The sequence below is a fragment of the Polistes fuscatus genome, unplaced genomic scaffold (genome assembly GCF_010416935.1).
Source record: "Polistes fuscatus isolate 324 unplaced genomic scaffold, CU_Pfus_HIC Scaffold3, whole genome shotgun sequence".
Classification (NCBI taxonomy): domain Eukaryota; kingdom Metazoa; phylum Arthropoda; class Insecta; order Hymenoptera; family Vespidae; genus Polistes; species Polistes fuscatus.
The window spans coordinates 13,511,666-13,534,901 of NW_025113107.1; the positions used below are offsets into that span (position 1 = coordinate 13,511,666).

The following is a 23,236-nucleotide window of genomic DNA, read 5'->3' on the forward strand; positions in this document are numbered from 1 at the left end:
AAATTAAAATTAAATTAAAAATAAATTAAATTAAAAATAAATTAAATTAAATTTTTTTTATATTGGCAATATAAAATTAAATTAAAAGAACAAAAAAAAACACTGTTTTATTCTTCTTTTCAATTTCACGTTAATCTCATGAATAAACGATTAACGCGTAACAATTTTCAATCTTTTCTTCTAATAGTAAAATATGAACTAACGAGTACGCATCATGCATAAAAGAAAATATATATACGTGCAATCGTTTAGTGTTTATTTTCGAATTGAATTAAAAACAATGTATCTTTAGTTTCTCACTTAAGAGAGAGCAAGAAAGAGAGAGAGAGAGAGAAAGAATACTCGTTTTTCGAGTATGGTATCTTCCTCGAATTCGCTCGAAGCTATTTCTCTTGTTCGTTGTCCAGTCTCTTTTCGACGAGGGAAATATCAGTAATTGACAGTCGCGAAATACTCGCAAATACCTACCACCCCGTTTATACTTTATATTCTTTTTACATTTAAAAACATCGGGCCCTTCTTTACCCCTCACTCTCTTTTCCTTCTTTCCTTCAAACCTCGAAACCTCACGCATGGTAGATACAGAATTGAAAGACAAAATAAAATATCAAAATAAAATATCAAAATAAAATAGAAAATAAAATCAAATAGAAAATAAAATAAAATTAAAAGGAAGGGGAAAATCGAAAAGAGAACTGAAAAACGTGCGAGTGGGGGTTTAACAGGGAGGAGGGGGGAAAGAAAAAGAAAGAGAGAAAGAAAGAGAGAAAGAGAGAGAGAACTTGACGTTACACGTATGGTAGATACAGAATTGAAAGACAAAATAAAATATCAAAATAAATAGAAAATAAATCGAATAGAAAATCAAATAGAAAATCAAAAGGAAGGGGAAAATCGAGAAGAGGTGGGGGTTTACCAAGGAGAAGGGGGAAAGAAAAAAAGAAAGAAAGAGAGAGAAAGAGAAAGAGAGAGAGAGAGAAAGAGAGAGAGAGAGAGAAACGTTACGCGTATGGTAGATACAGAATTGAAAGACAAATAAATATCAAAATAAAATAGAAAATAAAATCATATAGAAAATCAAATAGAAAATCAAAAGGAAGGGGAAAATCGAGAAGAGGTGGGGGTTTACCAAGGAGAAGGGGGAAAGAGAAAAAGAAAGAGAGAGAGAGAGAGACGTTACGCGTATGGTAGATACAGAATTGAAAGATAAAATAAAATATCAAAATAAAATAGAAAATAAAATCGAATAGAAAATCAAATAGAAAATCAAAAGGAAGGGGAAAATCGAGAAGAGGTGGGGGTTTACCAAGGAGAAGGGGGAAAGAGAAAAAGAAAGAGAGAGAGAGAGAGACGTTACGCGTATGGTAGATACAGAATTGAAAAATAAAATAAAATATCAAAATAAAATAGAAAATAAAATCGAATAGAAAATCAAATAGAAAATCAAAAGGAAGGGGAAAATCGAGAAAAGGTGGGGGTTTACCAAAGAGAAGGGGGAAAGAGAAAAAGAAGAGAGAGAGAGAGACGTTACGCGTATGGTAGATACAGAATTGAAAGACAAAATAAAATATCAAAATAAAATAGAAAATAAAATCGAATAGAAATCAAATAGAAATCAAAAGGAAGGGGAAAATCGAGAAGAGGTGGGGGTTTACCAAGGAGAAGGGGGAAAGGGAAAAAGAAAGAGAGAGAGAGAGAGAGACGTTACGCGGTATGGTAGATACAGAATTGAAAGACAAAATAAAATATCAAAATAAAATAAAATATCAAAATAAAATAGAAAATAAAATCGAATAGAAAATCAAATAGAAAATGAAATAAAATTAAAAGTAAGGGGAAAATCGAGAAGAGAACTGAAAAACGTGCGAGTGGGGTTTAACAGGGAGGAGGGGAATGAGGAGGGGGGGAAGAAAAAGAGAGAGAGAGAGAGAGAGAGAGAGAGAGACGTTACGCGTATGGTAGATACAGAATTGAAAGATAAAATAAAATATCAAAATAAAATAGAAAATAAAATAAAATAGAAAATAAAATTAAATAGAAAATCAAATAGAAATGAAATAAAATTAAAAGTAAGGGGAAATCGAGAAGAGAACTGAAAAACGTGCGAGTGGGGTTTAACGGGGAGGAGGGGAATGAGGAGGGGGGGGAAGAAAAAGAAAGAGAGAGAGAGAGAGAGAGAGAGGTAAAGAGGGAAGAAGAAGAGGATGGAATTTGCTCGAGGCATGGATACCTATTAGGTGGGTACATCGTTTATACCAGGCACGCACTTCAGCCGTGGGAGCGCACGCGATATCCTACCGGCTTTAGCCATCATTATTGTTATTAATAATAGTACGTAACGACCGATAATTGCTCAAGTCTGCCTGCGCCTCTGCTTTCCATTACCTTGCTGGCAGCTTCCCTTGACTCGTCAGTTTTAGAAACAGAGAGAAGAACGAGATAGAACGAGTAGTGGGGGAGTGGGCTAGGTGGTTGGGCTGGCAGGAGGGGGAGGAGGAGGAAAAAGAGAAAACATCATCCTTCCACTCTCGTTCAACTTTGACGTTCCCTTTTTGACGTTAGCAAATGCCAAGTGGTTAGGGTCAATGCTAATGGCCACGAAGAAGAATATCATTCTGTTGCACCACGTGCACCATCACCCGTCCACCATCTTTTTCTTTATCCTTCTCCTATTCCTCCTCTCGTCCAGCTTCCCACCCTCCGTTCTCTCCTCTTTTAAAGTCCAACGAAGGGAAAGTTTCTAGAAGAATAATATGTTTTTTTCTCTTCTTTCTTTTATTCCAAACGAATTTTCCAATCGAAATGAATAAATAATAATAATAATAATAGTAATTTGATAATAGGAAAAATCGTAGGCTTATAATTTTGGATACTTTTGTTTTTCTATATCGGAAACAAGTGTGTTAGTTGGTTAAATAATTCGTTTTCGTGAGAAGACGAGAGAGACGGCTTACTTTTCGTTGTTATAAACATAGGAAAGAAATTTTTCTTCAAGTGTTCTTCTTATGGGCAATCATAAGTAACAAGTACCTTGTTTCTTATATTCGAACTCGAACTTCGAGTTTGCCTTTCGTGCAGAAGAGTTTACTCCTCGAAGGATCCTTCGGCTATCTTTCTCGTATATCCGAAGAGAGGAAGGATTTCTTATTTGGAAAATAGGCTGTAACCGAGAGATCGACAGGTATATCGTTCTACTGACGTTTATAAGGAAAAACGTTTAAATATCTTCTTCCCTTTTTTCTTCTTTTTCTTTTTTTTTTTTTTTTTTCATATTTTTTTTCGCTTGGTTTTTCTTCCTTTGTTTGTTTTTTTTTACAATCCTATCACGTTATATCAGTTTTGTTTTTTTTGTTGTTTTTATTCGATATGTTGAATATATCCATCTATCTATCTCTCTCTTACTCTCTACGTAATATTCAATTATAACGTATTGTGTTTTTATTTTTTTCGTTTTTATCTTCTTACAATTAATAATTTATTCACATTTCCCCCCCTTCATCCTCCTCCTATTATCTTCTTATTCTCTCCTTCTTATTATTATTGTTAATAATCTTTTTGCTAATTTCTTTGTTATCACGATTACACGTCGATTTTTCATTTGTCACAAATTATCTCTCGATCGATTAGATTATTCATTTATCTTATTCCACCTAACTCGCATTATATCAGCGTCGCGATGAATAAAATATCGACGATAATTTTCGGTACTCGCGTTTCTAATTTTGATTTATTCTTAATCTTTCTTCTCTTCTCTTAGTCTCGTCTTCGTTATCGTTTCATCCTTATTATTGTTAAAACGAATAATCCTTTTTACCTTCATTGACTTAGTATATCTCGGTTGTTTTTTCGTTGCGAAGGTTGCGAGGCCCCGAGGCTGCACGATCACGAATGCATTGGAAATGTTACACGTGCGGCCTATTCTCAGATCTCTCACGTTAGTTATATACAGTAATATATACATACATACATATGTATATATGTATATATATAAATATATAGCTGATTATCGCGGGCTAGCAAGCACACTCGCGTTTCTTGCACGCGCGCGGTGCATTCTTGTTCCTGAATCACGGTGCGTTAGGTAAGCTAAGCTTCTAATGACTGCATCTTTGCATCGTCAACCCACCTGGACATGCTTGGGACATATTTAGTATCCGGTTTCGTGATCAAGTATATTATTCTTAACCTTCCTTCTCAAACGTTAACCAGAATATCTGTACGAGTATTCATTTTATCTAACTCAAGTTCCACGAGATCATCGTCATTTTTTTTTCTTCTTGATATCTAATCCTTCTCTACTTTTTTTATTATTATTATTATTATTTTTTCTTTCTTTTCTTCTGCTTTCGGTCGGTTTAAAAATCACAATTCTGATTGCGTAGACATTGAACGAGCATTATTTTGTGCAAACGATTATGAGAATATTGGAATATTCTAAACAGCTGATAGGGGAGGGGGGTTTATTCAGAATTCTTAAACATTTTTTTCTTAATTTTTGATCCTTCTTGACTTTTTTTATTATTATTATTATTATTATTATTTTTCTTCTTCTTCTGCTTTTTATTCGATCCAAAATCTTTCAATAGGTTTAAAAATCACAATTTTGATTATATAAACATTGGACGATCATTATTTTGTGCAAACGATTATGAGAATATTGGAATATTCTAAACAGCTGATAGGGGGGGGGGTTGTTTTATTCAGAATTCTTAAAAATTTTTTTCTTCTTAATTTTTGATCCTTCTCGACTTTTTATTATTATTATTTATTATTATTTTTCTTCTTCTTCTGCTTTTCATTCGATCCAAAATCTTTCAATAGGTTTAAGAATCACAATTTTGATTGCATAAACATTGGACGAGCATTATTTTGTGCAAACGATTATGAGAATATTGGAATATTCGAAACAGCTGATGGGCTGGGGGGAGGGGTTAGTTTTATTCTCAATTCTTAAATATTTTTTCTTCTTAATTTTTGATCCTTCTCGACTTTTTATTATTATTATTATTTTTTTTTTTTTTTCTTCTTCTTCTTCTGCTTTTCATTCGATCCAAAATCTTTCAATAGGTTTAAAAATCACAATTTTGATTATATAAACATTGGATAACTATTATTTTGTGCAAACGATTATGAGAATATTGGAATATTCTAAACAGCTGATAGGGGGGGGGTTTATTCAGAATTCTTAAACATTTTTTTCTTAATTTTTGATCCTTCTCGACTTTTTTTCTTTTTATTATTATTATTTTTCTTCTTCTTCTTCTTCTGCTTTTCATTCGATCCAAAATCTTTCAATAGGTTTAAAAATCACAATTTTGATTATATAAACATTGGATAACTATTATTTTGTGCAAACGATTATGAGAATATTGGAATATTTTAAACAGCTCATCAGCTGGGTTCATCAGTTTCATCAGTTTCATCAGTTTCATCAGTTTTATTCTCAATTCTTAAAATGAATTATAATTATTTGAAGAAAAGCCATCGTTAACGATCCGATTCTTTTCTATAGAAAACATGACGAGGAGAAAATATCATACGAAAATGTAGGGATGCGAGCAAAATATATTCTCGTATAAAATCAGCTATTTTCTCGACTGCTTTCTAAGGGGTTGAGGAAGATAGGGAAAGGGATGAGGAGGGAGGGGGGTTGGTGGATGAACGTCGTATGAATTATTTAAAAGCACGGGGAGTGTCATGAACGTTGTAATATGCGGGCCAAACGGATTCGGTGTTTTGTCACTTTGTCGAGTATGGTAGTTCGTTAAATTTTAGATAACATTTATGATGGTGCGATATGAATCGTGCTCGAGTATATAAATTCGGGGGAAACAAAAACGGGGTTCGTAAAAATAATACAAAAAAAAAAAAAAGAAAAGAAAAGAAAAGAAAAAGGTAAAAGGTAAAAAGAGATAAAGAGATAAAAAGGAGGAGGTGGGGGGAAGAAAACGCAATGTAATTTAAATTAGTCCGACGTAATTTCTATCTAGTCTCCGTGTAATGACCATCGGAGCTTAATTTATGACTCAACGTAAGTTTGAAATTGATTAATCATCCTCGAGATTGTAGACGAAGTATACCTCGGGGCCCGTTAATTCGTGTAATTAATTCGATAACGCGTCATGGTGGAACGATACCCGTAGTCACGAAGAGAAACCAAATCCTTGTTTCTGATTCTTTTTTTTTTTTTCTTTTTTTTCCCCTCTTTCAGATTTTATCCCTTCTCTTCTATCCTTTTTCTTCTTTTTTTCTTTTTTTTCATTTTCGTTCGATTTATTTTTCATTTTATTTTTTTTTGAATTTTATTCGTCGAAGGTTCTTACAGACTTTCTCAAAAAAAAAAAAAAAAAGAAAAAAAAACGTTCGTATTTTATACATTTATATTTGTGCGTGTATTTGTATAATCAATCGAGAAACCTTTCATTTCTGGTTTCAGGTACGCTTCGTCCGCCAGGCCTGATAGGTGGAAGTAAACCCAAAGTTGCGACGCCAGCTGTCGTTGCTAAAATCGAACAATACAAGAGAGAAAATCCGACAATATTCGCATGGGAAATTAGAGAAAGACTCATATCCGAAGGTGAGTCATTTTTCTCATTATTTCCTTTTTTTTTTTTTTTTTTTTTTTTTCATTATTATCGTATCTCGTACTTTATGATTAAATCATTGTTTCGAATCAAAGAAAAAAATAGAATAAAGGTGGTAGAGAGAGAGAGAGAGATGATACTTCGTTTTGCATATCATTTTTGCATATCATTACGAATGAGTATAATTCATTGGTTAATTCACGAATTATGATTACCTATTATTTGTCACTTTTTCTTTTATCTAATACGAAAATTCAAATTTTTATAAAAGTAAACGATTATTTCATTACGTTGCATCATTAATGCTAACAACGAAATTGATTCATTTCTAAATTATTAGAATAAAATTTATAAGATATATAATATAGATTCTAAATTATTAGAATCTAAATTAATCTAAAAATTATTAGAATAAAATTTATAAGATATAAATATATATATAATAAATTATAATAAAATATAATAAAAAATAAATAATATTATAATTTTATATATATATATATATAAAATAATTAAATTATATATATATTTAATTATTTTATATATATATATAAAATTATAATATTATTTATATTAAATTATTTATATATATATAAAATATTTTATATATATATAAATTAATTAAATATATATAATATATCTATAATATTTAGAATAAAAAATTAAAACAAATTTTCTCATATCATATCATAAAAAATTCTGTAATTAAAAAAAGGTGTATCTTATATAAAACGAGAAAAGAAAAGGTGACAAAATTATTATACAATACACAAATGTTACAGAGAGTACAAAAATATTTGTATTTAACGATAGAACACACTTAACACGACATACATACTTATAAACGTGGTTTAACCATAAAAGAGAGAGAAGAAAAAAGAAAAAAAAGAAAATATCTAGCGGACACTTACCTTCTTTTGAACATTGGCATTTTTTTTTCCAAGCGATTCTCATGATTCTAAAGGAAGTTTCTCGCTCGTTTAAAATCGCGTCCTCCAGTCAGCTCGGTTTTACAATGAGCGTGCGTAAGCCAAGCCTGTGATTAGAAGAAGGCGTACGAATGAGCAACTTATACCATGCACATAAGACATAACTTACAATCGACCACGTAGAATTAAGAAACGACGATTTTTTTTTCTTTTCTTTTCTTTTATTTTCTTCTTTTTTTTAAGAGACGACCTTGTAAACGAAACTTTGTTTCTACCACGGCACACTTAATTTCTTCTTCTTCTCTTTATTTTTCGTTCTTCTTCTTAAAAGAATAAGGCTTCTGACGTTATATTCAAAATGTTATTTTACCATCATCCGGGTTAATACCACATTCGTTTTTGGAATATTATTATTATTATTATTATTATTATATTTCGATTCTTTTATTTAATTCTTTTATTTACCATCACCGGGTTAATACCACATTCGTTTTTGGAATATTATTATTATTATTATTATTATTATTATTATTATTATTATTATTATTATTATTATTTATTTCGATTCTTTTATTTAATTCTTTTATTTACCATCACCGAGTTAATACCACATTCGTTTTTGGAATATTATTATTATTATTATTATTATTATTATTATTATTTATTATTATTATTATTATATTTCGATTGTTTTATTTAATTCTTTTATTTACCATCACCGGGTTAATACCACATTCGTTTTTGGAATATTATTATTATTATTATTATTATTATAGTTCGATTCTTTTATTTAATATTTGTCATTTTTCTTCTTCTTCTATTATTTTCCCTCCCTCTCTCTTTCTCTTTTCCATTCGATATTTCTAGAACGGCATCGTTTCCTACGTATATCTCGATGCCTTTCACCCGGAAGATCTGATTTACATGAGAAAAGATGCTCGTAAAATTTCTATCCGTTTGTTGCTTTTTATTTATTTTTTTTTCCTCTCTTTTTCTTCTTTTTCCGGTTTTTTCTGTCGAAGAAAAAACAAAAAAGAAGAAAGAAAAGAAGAAGGAATTGAATAACGTTTCGTAAAAGGTGAACGACTCAAAGGATTCTTACTTGAAGATATATTTTTGTTGTTGTTCTTGTTCTTCTTGTTCTTGTTCTTCTTCTTGTTCTTCCTTCTTCCTTCTTCTTGAACGTTTCATTCATAAGAACAGAAAGTCAGAGTCAGAGATAGGGAGGAAGTAACGCTTTAAAATAAACACAGGGTATTATCCGTGAAATTTTCGCGTGAGATCGGAAACGATACGTTCGGAAACGATTAAGGCATTTATATTCGGAAATTTAAGCTCCGTGATTTTTTATCTTATCTTCGATCGATATATATCAATCTATCTATCTATCTATCTATCTATCTAGAAATATTCTTCTATTTAAATCAATCTAACTTATCAAAATCAATTACCTTCCTTGACATAAATGACGTCAACGTTAGGACCATTTATTTAACATATCTTACTCGAATACAATTTTGCAAATAATAATATTAATCATGCGAGAATAAAAATAATTAAATTAAAAGAAAAAGGCACTGAACTATTTTATAATCGTTGTTGTGTTTTTTTACATTATATTAATATATAGGTATGAATATATTAATAATTAATCGTACGAGAATAAAAGTAATTCAATCAAAGCACACAAAAAAATAACCCACGGAACAGTTTTATAATCTTTGTTGTTTTTACATTATATTAATATATATTAATAATTAATCGTACGAGAATAAAAATAATTAAATTAAAGGAAAAGGTCACTGAACAATTTTATAATCATTTTTGTGTTTTTACATTATTAATAATTAATCATACGAGAATAAAATTATTTAAAACATATGAAAAAGTACTGAACAATTTTATAATCGTTTTTGTGTTTTTATACTATTTATATATATATTGTATATTAATAATTAATCGCACGAGAATAAAATTATTTAAAACATATGAAAAACTCACTGAGCAATTTTATAATCGTTTTTGTGTTTTTACATTGTATTAATATATATATTATATATTAATAATTAAACGTAATAATTAAACGTAATAATTAAACGTATTAATAACTAAACCAAAGTAAAAAAAAAACCTACGAAACAATTTTATTACAATCGTTGTTTCATGCGTCCCAGCACAATAATTTATTACGCGTTTAATACATTAGCAGAATGAAACAAAAAGGAAAAAAGAAAAATGTAAATCGAAGAGGTTGGATAATTCGTTGTTGTCGTTGTCTCAGGTGTTTGCAGTAACGCTACAGCACCATCGGTAAGCAGTATAAATCGAATTTTACGAAACCGTGCTGCGGAAAGAGCAGCAGCGGAATTTGCGAGAGCAGCTGGTTACGGATTGTACGCGGCCGGGCCGCATCCGTATTTTAATACAGCTGCCCATCAGCATCCAACTACGAGCCATCATCTTCCTGGTGGATGGCCAGCACCGGGAGCACCTGGTCATCCTTGGATGTTACCACCCTTGGCCACTGGTATTTCGGGGGCTGCTTCGGCATTACTTTTACCACCGTCCTTGAGTCCAGGGGCTGCTGCCGCTGCAGCTGCGGCTGCATCCGCTTCCGCTGCTGGTACTGCCGATCATGCTTTGCACGCTGCCGACGCCATTGCCAGAGGATACTTACAAGGTCATTATTCATTTTGCGAAATAAGTATAATCTAATCCTGATTGTTCTTGTTTTTCATTTTGTGACATTTTGCGCTCGTCGATATTATTTTTTCGTTTAAGGTTGCGTCAATTTTCAACTTAGGAATCGAATTTGTTTTTGTTTAACATTATATCGCGTGTTACTTTTTTATTTTTTTTTTCTCAAAGAATTTTCGTAATTTTATCATAGTATTTTTTTTTTTTTTCTAAAATCATTACATTTTATCTAATAAATTAAACGCGTATCTTCTTAATTTTCGTAATTTTATCATTGTTTTTGTTTTATTTTTTTTTAAATCAATTACATTTTATCTAATAAATTAAACGCGTATCTTCTTACACGCGCTCGCCGATATTATTTTTTCGTTTAAGGTTGCGTCAATTTTTAACTTAGGAATCTAATTCGTTTTCTTTTAACATTACATCGCGTGTTCTTTTTTTATTTTTTTTTCTCTCAAAGAATTTTCGTAATTTTATCATTGTTTTTGTTTTATTTTTTTTAAGATCAATTACATTTTTATGTAATAAATTAAACGCGTATCTTTTTACACACGCTCGCCGATATTATTTTTTCGTTTAAGGTTGCGTCAATTTTTAACTTCGGAATCGAATTCGTTTTTGTTTAACATTATCCCGTATTCTTTTTTTTTTCTCTATAACCATGAAAATACGCGATGAATCATACAATGTATTGAACGATGTAAAACGACAGGTAGAAATGACAAAAGTGTGTATTTTCGTTTTTCTAAATCGCGTTTTTAACACTTTCACGCTGTTATCTTTATCTTCTTGGATGAAAATTTGACGGGTTAATAAAATCGTAGGTATCGCAAGTTGAACACACACACACACACACACAGACACATACGATGATAGAGAGACAAAAGGTACGCGATGAACAACGCGAATTCGTTCTCGTTCTCGCAGCTGCAGTCAACTTGCATAAACATTCGTGGTGAAATTTCTTTTTGTGTTTAGACGATACACGATTGCTATCATTATTCATTATCAATCGATTCCGCTCGAATAAGAATCGTTGAATTGGTTTTTGCGAAATTTTCAATAAAGTCGGAAGAAAAAAGAAAAACAATTATTTCGAGGAAATAATGTCGTTTCTATAGAAAAAGAAGCCAAAAAAATATAAGAGAGAGAGAGAGAGAGAGAGAGGAAAAAGAAAGAAAGAAAAAAAAGGAATCGTTTGTTCGAAAATGAAAATTAAAATATATTTGCAATAAGAGGAGAATATTTTTTCAGGATCTCGCGCAAACACACGCACACAATCGACAAATTGTTGCAAAATAATTGATAATTAATTCACGAAGAATAAAGTATATTCGCAGATAAGCAAGCGTCTTTCTCTTCTCGTTTCGTGTGTTTATCTTTCGTCGAAGAATATTATTTTTGTAAAAAATAGAATCTTCGACGAAAAAAGAAAGGAAGAATCGTCGAGATCGAAAAATGTTCATGAAAATAATCGGAAATAACGTTGAAATAATTGTTGTAGAGAAGAAACATATAAATTACATAATAATAACAATAATAATAATAATAATAATAATAATAATAACAATCGATATATTATTTTGGTAATAAAATTAAAAATGGTTTTGGTTGTGACGTTTAACAGCAGACGGTGACGGTGACGACGGAAGTTTGGATGGTTCCGAGCAACCAAAGTTTCGACGAAATCGCACCACCTTTAGTCCGGAACAACTGGAGGAACTCGAAAAGGAGTTCGAGAGGTCGCACTACCCTTGCGTTTCGACTCGCGAACGGTTGGCATCGAAGACCTCCCTTTCGGAGGCACGCGTACAGGTGAGAATAACAAATTCATTTTATTTCTAATCTAACGAAAAAAAAAAGAAAAAAAAAAAAAGAAAAAAGTTGTCTTCGATACGTAGAGACGGGAACAAACGAACGAACGAATAACAATAATAATATACGGATTAACCAGTTTCCAATTAGTTCAAAATTCAATTTTCGTCTCTGCGTTAAACAAACAAACAAAAAAGTATTTTTAAAAAGGAGAATCAAATGGAGACGACAATAAATTAACACGTTGATCGTTGACCTAATCGTGATGATCAACTAACGCGTTAACGTAATACTTTTCGATTTTTCGTATCAAACGTGGTTAGATTTGTTACGGTCAATGTGTTAAAGTAAAAAGTAAAAAAAAAAAAAAGCGAAGAAAGTATATAAAGGAGCCATCTAACGAACCTAACTCGTGACTCTTAGGTTTGGTTTTCCAACAGACGGGCAAAGTGGCGTCGTCATCAGCGAATGAACCTTTTAAAGCGTTCGCCACCACCGCCGCCGCCGCCGCCACCGCAGCCGCAACCGCGGCCGCACTCCGCATCCAGCATGGAAATTGGCCGTACGTCGGTTTGCTCAATCGGAGGAATGGGAGGCGAAAGTAGCGCGTTTCGTGCTGTCGTAACAACTTCTTCATCCCAATCATCGAGGGAATCCAACGATAGGATCAATAGGCTCGAATCAATTTCGAAACAACACCAACAACAACAACACCAACAACAACAGCAGCAACACCAACAGCAACAGGAAAAGAAACCAAGTGCATTCCGTATGATCAGCCAACTGGTAGGGGAAGATTCGCGTTCTAACTTGTCGCGTGCAACCAGTCCCAATTACGATAATCAAAGGTCGGGTCATGGGCCCGGTGGGCCAGGTTCCGGTCAAAGAATAGAATACGAGACCGTCGAGGACGAAGACGAGGACGAAGAAATCGACGTTCAGGATTCCGATCAGGATATTCCATCTTCACCGCCGGTCGCGTGGAGAGATCATTGGACCGATCAACAACCCCTAGAATTGACCAAACACGATCGTTGAATTTTTATCATTGGGGGAAGAAAATGTGAATCGAAGGAATAAGAAGATCATTATTTTTTATTCGTTCGGTTAATCGACGAGAACATTTGTTGGTTTCATTTCAAAATGATTTTCGTAATTAACCGCCCCACCCCTCCTCACCCCTTAAGTGTATTTCAAATTATTGTGAAAGTATGATACAAATGGGGTCTCCGGGGTTTGGTGTTCGTTGTCAGTGAAAAGGATTATCAAACGAGGACTCGTAATTATGCTTGTGTATCCTTGTTTCTTGGAATGTACGTGTTTCTCAGTTTATTTTCTTGAGGATTCCTAAGAGAAGAAGAAGAAGAAGAAGATCTTGGACGATATCTTTTTGTGTGTGTGGTTTGTTTTTTAATTCTTATATGTGGGGATAGGGGGGAGGGGCCGGGGAAACTTTGGATTGGAATGATTGGAGTTGTCGAGTGACGGATGTAATATGACTAGTTGCATTTAAACTTGATACCTCTTATCTATTTAACCTAATGTCTCTAGTACCTATGCAGCTACTTACTACGATTACGATTAACAAATTAAGTGCTACGAGTATCGCTGTGTAATTATTAATAACAAAAATGCAATATCATCGGTGTCCCTTGTAACGTTATTATCGAGGACTGTAATTCGATTGGTGCGTTGAGTTTCTTTATTTTTCTTTCTTTTTTTAATTCATCTTCATTAATTGTCATTGAAAATGCATAATTTGCATTATCTCTGTCGATTGAATAATAAGTAAAACAAAAAGAGAAAAGAAAGAAATGGGAGGACAAGTCAAGTATGGTTCTCGTTAGATTAGCAAACAAAAAAAATGAAAAAATGTACCTTTTTTTCGAAGGAAAACAAAGAAAGGGAACACACGTGAGTGGCCACCGTTGTAGTCTTACGGTGATCGTTTAAAGAACACGGTAAATGAAACTGTAACACAGTTAGGATATCCTTTTATTTAAAAAAAAAAAACAAAAAGAAAAAACGAAACAAAACTTTCGAACTCCTTTGTAAATATTCACACGACACATAAAAAAAACAGTTCTTAAAGTAATCTTATACGAAATATGACACAAGATTTATTCCAAAGGTGTCTTTACCACCAATCATCATCGTTCCTTTAAAACAATCCTCCTGGCAATGAATTTATCTCATCGAGCACGAAAACAATCCTTCTTGTCCATTCTTTTTAATTTCAGAGGACGCGTATCATCTCACGGCCTCCTATTTTGGGTATATTCAAATAATTCGCAACTATAATATATATATATATATGTATAAAAAAAGAATCATTTTCGTATCAACGAAGAAGAATTGTGTCATCGGCAGAGGACGCGTAAGAATATTAAATCACAAAAAAAAAGATATATACGCGAAAGGTAAGAAACGAATTAAATCATATAAGTATAATATAAATTTGACAAAAAAATAAAAAATTAAAAAAATAGATTAGGTTGTTTGCGATTAATCGAGAAAGAATTGATTCGGTAGTAGTTTTGTTGGTTCTTATCGTTTGTCAGTCATATTTTTTTTTCGGGTGGTGGTGGCGGAGAGGGGACGGGGTGGTGGTGAATATCTCGTAGCAACTTTGAATATCTTTTTTGGAATATATTTTATTCTATTTTTGTGCACACACACAACACACACATACACACACATATACACAGATGTTTTTTCCTTTCTTTATTCGCTTTGTTTGGAGAAAGAAAAAGAGAGAGAGAGAGGGAGAACGAAGAAGGTGTTAAAAAAAGGGAATACGCGAGTCCGGGAAAAGAAGGGCTCTCTCATCGACGATTAACTCGAATCTACGGTTTCGTCGGGCTCGCAAATAAGGAATCTGCTTTGGAAGAACTGGTTTTCTTGGCGACACACCGTCGACGACGAATCCTGGCAGCAAAAGGAGTGTAAGAGAGAGAGAAAGAAAGAAAGAAAGAAAGAAAGTAGAGGCCACGAAAACACCGGATCCACCAGCATTTCGGATATCGTGCTTCCCGTCAACGGTTAGCGCGACCAGCAAATTTATGGCCATGCTTCTTCTCGTGCTGGAGCCCTGCCTGGATCCTGGATATGCTCTGCGTTCGGTAGGACGACGAGGACGAGGACGAGAGTCTCGGATAGCCTGAAGTGAGAAGAAATCAAGAAGTGAGACAGAAACTGAGAGAAAAAGAGAAAACAGAAGGAGCGGTCCAAGACGGAAATAGCGAGTTTTGCTTCGGCAACGAAAAAAAAAGGAACATAGAAAGATAGTGTGTGTGAGTGAGAAAAAGAAAGAGAAAGAGAGAAAGAGAGAGAGAGGGATGGAAAAGAGATCGGCAGCATTGTAATGCGAACAAACTTGCCAAAGGCATTAACACCCGGTGATAGTGGTGGTGGTGGTGGTGGTGGTGGGTGAACGCTCGGCACTCCTACCATCAGCTAGCTGTTGGAAAGAGAAAGAAATGTATTGGGGTGGAGTAGGGGGAGTTCAGTGAAGTAGGAGTGAAGAAGGAGGAGGAGGAGGAGGGTGAGTTGTCTTGTGAAGTTAAAGAGAGAAAGAGATGAGGTGGATGGTCGGACAGATTCAGGCAGTCAGCCAGGAGGAACGAGAACGTAACAATTACTATCTGAGACCGATCGGTGCAGTAAGATTAACGATCTTACTCTTACCGGGGCACGTCTTGCACGTCTCTCTCTTTCTCTCTCTCTCTCTCTCTCTTTCTCGGCTACGATTGCTCATGGGGGAAAGAAGCGAGAAGGTAGGACGTTAAAGTCACCTCCTTCTTTTTATTTTTCTTATTCCTCTTGTTCTTGTTCTTCTCTTCTCTTCGTCTTCCTCTTTCGGCTCAATGAGATATTGCTTCTCGGGTTAAGGGGGGGAGGGTGGGTGGATGGGGGATGGTTGCTCACCTTTCCTTTCAGCGGTAAATCGCGATCGCGTTGAAAAGCTTGCGCACCTTTTATTTTTCACCTCTCTTTCTTATTTTTCGCGTATTTTCATAGAGATTTTATTTGTTTCTTACAAGAACTTTTATGGCTGACTAACGGAAGGAAAAAAAAAATAGAATGAAAGAAAGAAAAGGGTTAAGTAATTATTTTCTACGGAATTAAATATATTTTCATAGTGATTTGATTTGTTCCTCATTTACGAGATACAATAAAAACAACTCGGCTATCTAATGGAATCGCGAAAAAAATTAATCCTAAAAAAAAGAAGAAGAATAAGGCAAAAGAGGAAAAAAAAAATGAAAGAAAGGAAGAAAAGGGTTAAGTAGTTTAATGGATTTTCCAGTTGGAATCGAGGAAAGATAATTTCGTACGGGGGCAACCCGAGCTCGCGAGATCTTGGTCTTCGAGGCCGATCAAGCGCCGTCGCAAATTTGTCCTCGGACAGAAGCGTCTTTATCTTTCTTTCTTTCTTTCTTTCTCATTCTCGCTCTCGTTCTCGTTTGAAAGGTAGAAAGAAGATCTTCTCCACGAATGTGCCTCGAAAGAAGAAGAAGAAGAAGCAGAAGAAGAAGAAGCAGAAGAAGAAGAAGAAGAAGGAAGATTCGGTGAGGGTTCCTCCGGTCCCCGGCAATAATACGCGAGAAATCGTAAATTAGTGGAGTGGTCCTCCTCAGTAAGAGGACCACGTGAAAGAGAGAAAAGGAGTGCCCGATGATTTCTCGCCCAATTAGAGTCGACCGGGCTATAAACTTCTTCGCGGATAAGATAGGACCCCTGGTTTCTGTGTTCCGTCTGTAGTCAGAGTGGGACTTGGTAATGTCCTGTGCCTCAGCCCGGAAGCCTTCCAGGTCGCATATAGACCTGAGAATCCTAACTGAGACAAGGAAGGAAAGAGAAAGAGTACCAGTCAGATATCCAATGAAAAAGAGAGAGAGGGAAAATTGGAGGAAAGGGTTAAAGATAGAAAGAGAGAGAGTACCTGAGCATTGGGACGGAGCTAATTGGCTCGTCTACTGCCCATTGAAATCGCCGTCCTGGTATCAGTTTCGATCCATGGGGGACACATATACGGTGCCAACGTTTCAGGTCGATCAATTAAACGGAAATGGCTAAGAGATATCCACCAAGAAACAGACGTTCTCGCACGTTTCCACACTATTTCTCTCTCTCTCTCTCTCTCTCTTTTTCTTTCTCTTTTTCTCTGGGATTAATCCGTGCAACGTGTAAGCACGAATGGTAGAATAAGAGAGTCCCACTATACTACTCGGCGTCATCGTTCATTGGACCCTGAACGATACGACCGAACGATCTTTCCCTTCGAATTCCCCATCCTAAACGAAATCACGGTACGATTATTATCTATGCGATAGAACGAATGAGAACATATTTCAAACGTTTTGCGATTATTTTTATATAAGTTTTTCTCTTTTTTTTTTTTCTTTTCTTTTTCTTATACATATATCGTACAAAGTGTTTTTAATATGTAAGTATTTATAAAATTACCGAATATTTTTTTGTACGATTTCTTTTATGCGGTCCCTATCCACCGCACAAAAAGAGGTTTTACTGTATATATATATAGGAAACGAGGGTTTTGTGAAACAAATCCTTACAAACAATTGTTGTGTTTATGGTATTCTTTGGAATAGTTTTACATCGTTTTTATTATGCTAGAGTAACGTATTTTCGTTCGTTTAGATTTTAAATAGTAGAAAAAGAATATAACATTGTTATACTGTTTTAAGGAATAATTTATATTCCGGTATGTTTATGAGAAGAATTTTGTGCTTATGGGGTTAAAGTTTGATACGTAATTTTAGCTATTAGGAGAATCGAGTAACGCAAATTAAAGACACTGGTGCGTTATTTATTCTCGATCGTTTAATCATTTGTTCAAGAAAACTCTAACATAACAACACTTTGCGTCTGTTTAATGTATAGTGATATTATTCGTATTGAAAAGTTAACGAGTTGTTTCGTAGAATTAAATTACTCGTCGCAAATAATTCTTTTGCCTTATTGTTAGTGAAATTATACTTTTTTTTTTGTTTTTTCTTTCTTTCTTTTTTGTTTCTTTTTTTCGTTTTCTTTTTTTCTTTTTCTTTTTTTTTGTAGATAAAAGACGTAAGCAATCGATTTGAACAAAGAAAAAAAATGTATAGATACATATATGATCCTCGAGTTAATAACTCGAACGTATTATTAATTGATAAATAGTCGTAATGCTTGTTTTCTTTCTAAGAGTGTGTAGAAGCCGTAGTTAGATCCCTCCTAATCTTTCTTGTCTGTGACCTAAATTATAGTCATCCTCATTGAACTGCTTCGAATAATACTCATGTGACGGTAACGCGCATAAAATATCTTAAGCTTGCTAATTTAGGTTTTTAAGAGTATAACAAAAAAAAAAATGAAGCAAAAAGTATAAAAAAAAAAATACAAAACTATAGTTTATACTTAAAACAACAACGAAAGAATCGTCATTTGGATCGTTGAATTGTTGAATTGCGAAATATAATTAAAATTAACAAAAGTTTTTAATCGGACACAAAGCATGAAATTTGCTCACGCGAGAATGTACATAAATCGACGTTAGGTGACTGAAAACCAGACGTCAATCGATGTTTCTAACTTCTGTGTCTTCCGTCGCACGACGAGGGGACTAGACAAATAAAAGGAAAAAAAAAAAAAAAGAAAAAAAAGATAAGAAATGACGATATAAAAAGACGAAAAAGAAGAAGACAATTTTGCAAAAAAAACGAGTAAAAAGTGTCGGAGTTAATCTAAAGGATGACAATTATTCGAATGTATCTTCTCTCTCTCTCTCTCTCTCTCTCTCTCTTTCTCTAAACTGCATGGAATGCATTTAATTGCCTATTTTCACAAGGGAGCAATCGAGATATAAATTAGCGAGGAAGTCGTATTATCGGACCGGCACAATTTATTTTCGCGTAATCAGATCCTTGTCTACTCGTTGGAAGGAGGAGGATGAGGAGAAGTATGCATCCAGGACATAATACACACATCTCTCTATCTCTTTTTCTTTTTCTCTTCTCTCTCTCTCTCTCTCTCTCTATCTCTCCCCACCCCTTTCTTCGCTCGAATGCTCCCCTCTCGTTCATGAGGGGGCAACTGTGGTAACATCGGCTGCAGCTTTGCAACCACCAACAAAACCACCACTACCACCACCACCACCACCATCACTACCATTATCGTCACCAATACCACCAGCAGTGTACCTTGAGTGCTCGCGTGTGCTTTACCAGAGGGCGTAGGTACGTGTACGAGGAATCGTGCGTGCTTTTCTCTCTCTCTCTCTCTCTATCTCTCTTTTTCTTTCTCTTTTGGTAAAGGCGTGCGTGCAGGCGCGCGTGTGCACGTGTTGGCCCGAGCAAGCGAAGTAATGGCGCAGAAGCCAACTCCTACTACAACTCGGGGCTCTGAAATGAGCCGACTAGGATGGTGTCGACGTGATGTACAGCGACAGGGTCGATAGCGTTACAAGAGCTACTAACCCTTCTCCCTTGGCCCCTCCTCTCCTCCTCCTCCTCCTCCTCCTTCTTCTTCTTCTTCTTCTTCACTACTGCCGCTACACCACCACCACCACTACTACTACTACTATTTTAACTAAACCCAAACACTGTCCTTTTCCAATGGCTTATTCACATCCTCCTCTTTGTCTTTCTTTCTCAAAGACTCGACGTGTCCCAACGCATCAGCGTGTAAAGCACGCTCTTGTGGTCAGACCAGACTCTTTCTCTTCTCTTCTCTTCTCCTCTCCTCTCTTCTTCTCTTCCTCTTCCACATACATACGCGTAGACGTTGTGATAAGTATATAAGAAAAGAAGAGGGTGGCAGGGTGGAGAATGAAAAAGAAAGAATGCGTAAACGCGCGTAAACGTACACGCGAGAAAATTCTCTCTTCTTGTTCTGTAGATCCTCCGGCATGAAGAAAGAAGAGAGGAGAGTGCGAAACGACTATCGAGCCACCACTAACTTATTATCGGGAACCGCCATTAGCATGTTTATAGAACCCCGTACGACCGTACCAGATTTGCGTCAGAATTTTTTCACCTGGCACCCCATAGAAAACCTATATCTCTCTTTTCCCTTCCTTCTTTTCTTGATTTCGTATTTGCGATCAATTAGCACGTTTTCTTCGTGTATATCAAACGACTATTCCGACCTCCTACGGGATACGCCTAGTCTCGGAATTCTTCTTCTTCTTGTTCTTGTTCTTATTCTTGTTCTTCTTCGTTATCGTTCGAGAATTCTCGTTGCTCGTAATAAATATGATTTAAGTTTATAGATATAAGAATAAAAAAGGAAAAAAGTAGCTATACAAATTAGGATTTATTGGAAATTTCTGACGATTATATCACAGGAAATTGTTGCGATCGTTTTGTTTTTGTGTTTTTTTTGTTTTTTCTTTTCTTTTTGCTGTGTACCTGTTTTTGATAGAGAAATTGTGAAGAATAATCATTATTATATCGACACATCCATCGTTTGTTACGTTGGTTGTACAAGCCACTTGGTGGTGACACTTTGATCAATAACCTCGGACAAATCGTAGCGATGATCTTAAAGGATATATAAATCAAGTGATCATTATGGGGGACGATCGCATCGTACAACACTTCTCACGACAAGGATGATTAACTGCTAAGCGAAATTATCAACGATCTTTCTGCCGGACGATACGTTCAATCGGTCTTTTGATATCTACGACGAATTAGAATTTCCGATGTCAACGGAATTAGCTGTGGCTCGTCTTATTCAAGATACATCTCTCTCTCTCTCTCTCTTTTATTTCTTTTTTTTCTTTTTTCGTCTCTATTTCGTCGTATTATTTTGCGTTTTCTTTCTTTCTTTTCTTTTTTTTTTTTTTTTTATTTTAATCTCGACATTTATGTTTGATCTTTCGATTCTAATACTAGACGTCATTGACCATGATTTATTACGATCATCATTGATACGCCAACTAGTTTGCTATACACGTATACGTGTATACGTGTGTTGATTTTTTTTTTCTTTTTTTATTTTTTTTTTTTTTATATTTTTATCATAACATCGACACACACACACACACCGCGGTGAGAAACGTTTAAACAACTTTCTCGCGAGCGTGTATAAATACATGTGAAATCCGTAAGTACTTCTCACTCATACACTTATAAAACCGTAGAACGATCTTGATCTTTCCTTTTTAATACGTTCCACGCACCTCTTTTTACGACACTCGTAAAACTATGCCTGTTAGTCCTGAACTGTGGATAATTTTCTACGTGGAAAGGACGAGAGAAGATGGTAAGACATTTTTTTTTTTTTATTACTTTAATTTATAAGATCTATCTATGATTTTTTTAAATATGATAGAAGAGAGATAAAAACGATATTCGAGAGAATATTTTTTTTTCGATGGAGTATTATCGAACGTATCTATTTATTATTTTATTATTAATAAAAATTATTTATTTATTTTTATATTTTATTTATTATTATTTATTTATTTATTTATTTTATTTTTTATTATTTTACTTTTTTTCTTTAATATTAACCTGACCGTTTTTTTCGATTTAATTTCACAATCGTTTAAATTCGATTAAATAATTTTCGATGAAAGAGAAACGAAAAAAAAAAGAAAAGAAAAGGTAATATAGGGAGAATTGAATCGGTAAAGGTGACACAAATCGTTCAACTCGATTTCACGTTCGAACGAATTCGAATAAAGGTGTTAATGGATTTATATACCTTGGCTTGATGTTGTTATTCGTTTGTGTCCGAGCCGGCTTTTGAACAACTTTTAAAGTTTCTTTCGAATGAACGAATCTAACGTGACATCGATTATCATTCATTTCCCCTTCCCCTATTCCCCCTTCATCCCCTACTCTTTATTATTTTCTAGTCGAACTAGTAAGAGTCGAACCTTTACGATCTGACCGATCTAATTTGAGAGACTAGTTTCTTCTCTAATTCCAAGAAATAACCATAAGCTTGTAACCATGTTTTTTGTCCTTCTTTTCTTTTTATTTCCCCCATCTTCACTTTTTTCTTTTCTTTTTTTTTCTACTTCAATTTCGAACACTTCGTTTAGTTTTCAATTAAAAAAAAAATAAAAAAAGAAATTTCTCGCGCTCTCTACCAGTGACTTAGGCTCGTTTCGTTAACTTACCTTTTTCTTTTTTGTTTTCCATTTCTTCACAATAGTCGGAGAAAGCGTACACGGTATAATAGTTCATTATAGAATCTTTTCGAACGATCTAAATGTTATTAGAAAAGTAACACAATGAGTGGTAGTGAAAGTTTTCTTTAAAAATATAATTTACTCCGATTATTAATCTATCAATTGTTTATGTGTTATATTATTTATATGCGTTTTAAAAAGTTAACAGATCGAATATTTAGATTGGCTAATAAAATTAAAGCATTTTACATTTACATATAGTAAGTTTGTCGGATAAAAATGATTTAAAATAAATAACAAATATTTTGTCTATCGATTTCCGTCAAATTTTCGATTTTTTCATTCAAAACCAAAAATCGAATCGGTAAGCAACGACAATGATATTTGTTAATTATAATTAATTACAAATAAAAAATTTACAAATATATATATCAAAGAATAGTGATACTCCGGCAGATATTTTACGATTGAATAATTTCTAGGTTTTTATTTCCTAATCGTTTTATTCGATAGATTGGCAAACGAATTGGAACGCGTATCCGTTCTAACACATACACACATACAGACATATACATACATACATAGATATATTTATTCGGCGCACGAGGGATGCAAATCGTAGCGATCCTTCACGCGGCACGAAACGTTAGATCCGACGCAACGATCCGATCTCAACCTCAACCTCAACCGAACAAACCCCGAAGAGGCTGATTGATTGCCGTCATATGTACGCTCGATGGATTACCGCGATCATGATCGTGACGTGATTTCGAAAATACCGATGGGGGATCTATCCCCCCCCTTCCCCCCTTCACCACACCCCCCATAGAGCAACGTCAATTTAAACGCTTCTTTCAAATCTCGAATACTATTACCAAAAGATCAAATCATTTCGCGAAACGAATCGTCATATTTTATCTCTTTCTTTCTTCTCGATGATTATTATATTTAAGAAAATTTTTTATGATCTTTTAGAACACGACGACGATGATGATCGAGGACAAATATCGCGAATCGTTAGAATTTATTAATTAGAAGTTAATTTCGTGAGTTTATTGTGT

The 23,236-nt window shown here is 34.2% G+C and overlaps 1 protein-coding gene across 1 annotated transcript in view; it reads left to right on the forward strand.

The window, feature by feature from the left end:
* LOC122519639 overlaps nucleotides 1-13,066 on the forward strand; it is a 27,732-nt gene extending 14,666 nt beyond the window's left edge. Inside the window, exons 4-7 of the mRNA XM_043639231.1 lie at nucleotides 6,437-6,577; nucleotides 9,795-10,193; nucleotides 11,844-12,028; nucleotides 12,452-13,066. Coding sequence (XP_043495166.1) covers nucleotides 6,437-6,577; nucleotides 9,795-10,193; nucleotides 11,844-12,028; nucleotides 12,452-13,066 — 1,340 coding nt within the window. The remainder of the gene's footprint in view (nucleotides 1-6,436; nucleotides 6,578-9,794; nucleotides 10,194-11,843; nucleotides 12,029-12,451) is intronic.
* The last annotated feature ends 10,170 nt before the right edge of the window (nucleotides 13,067-23,236 follow it).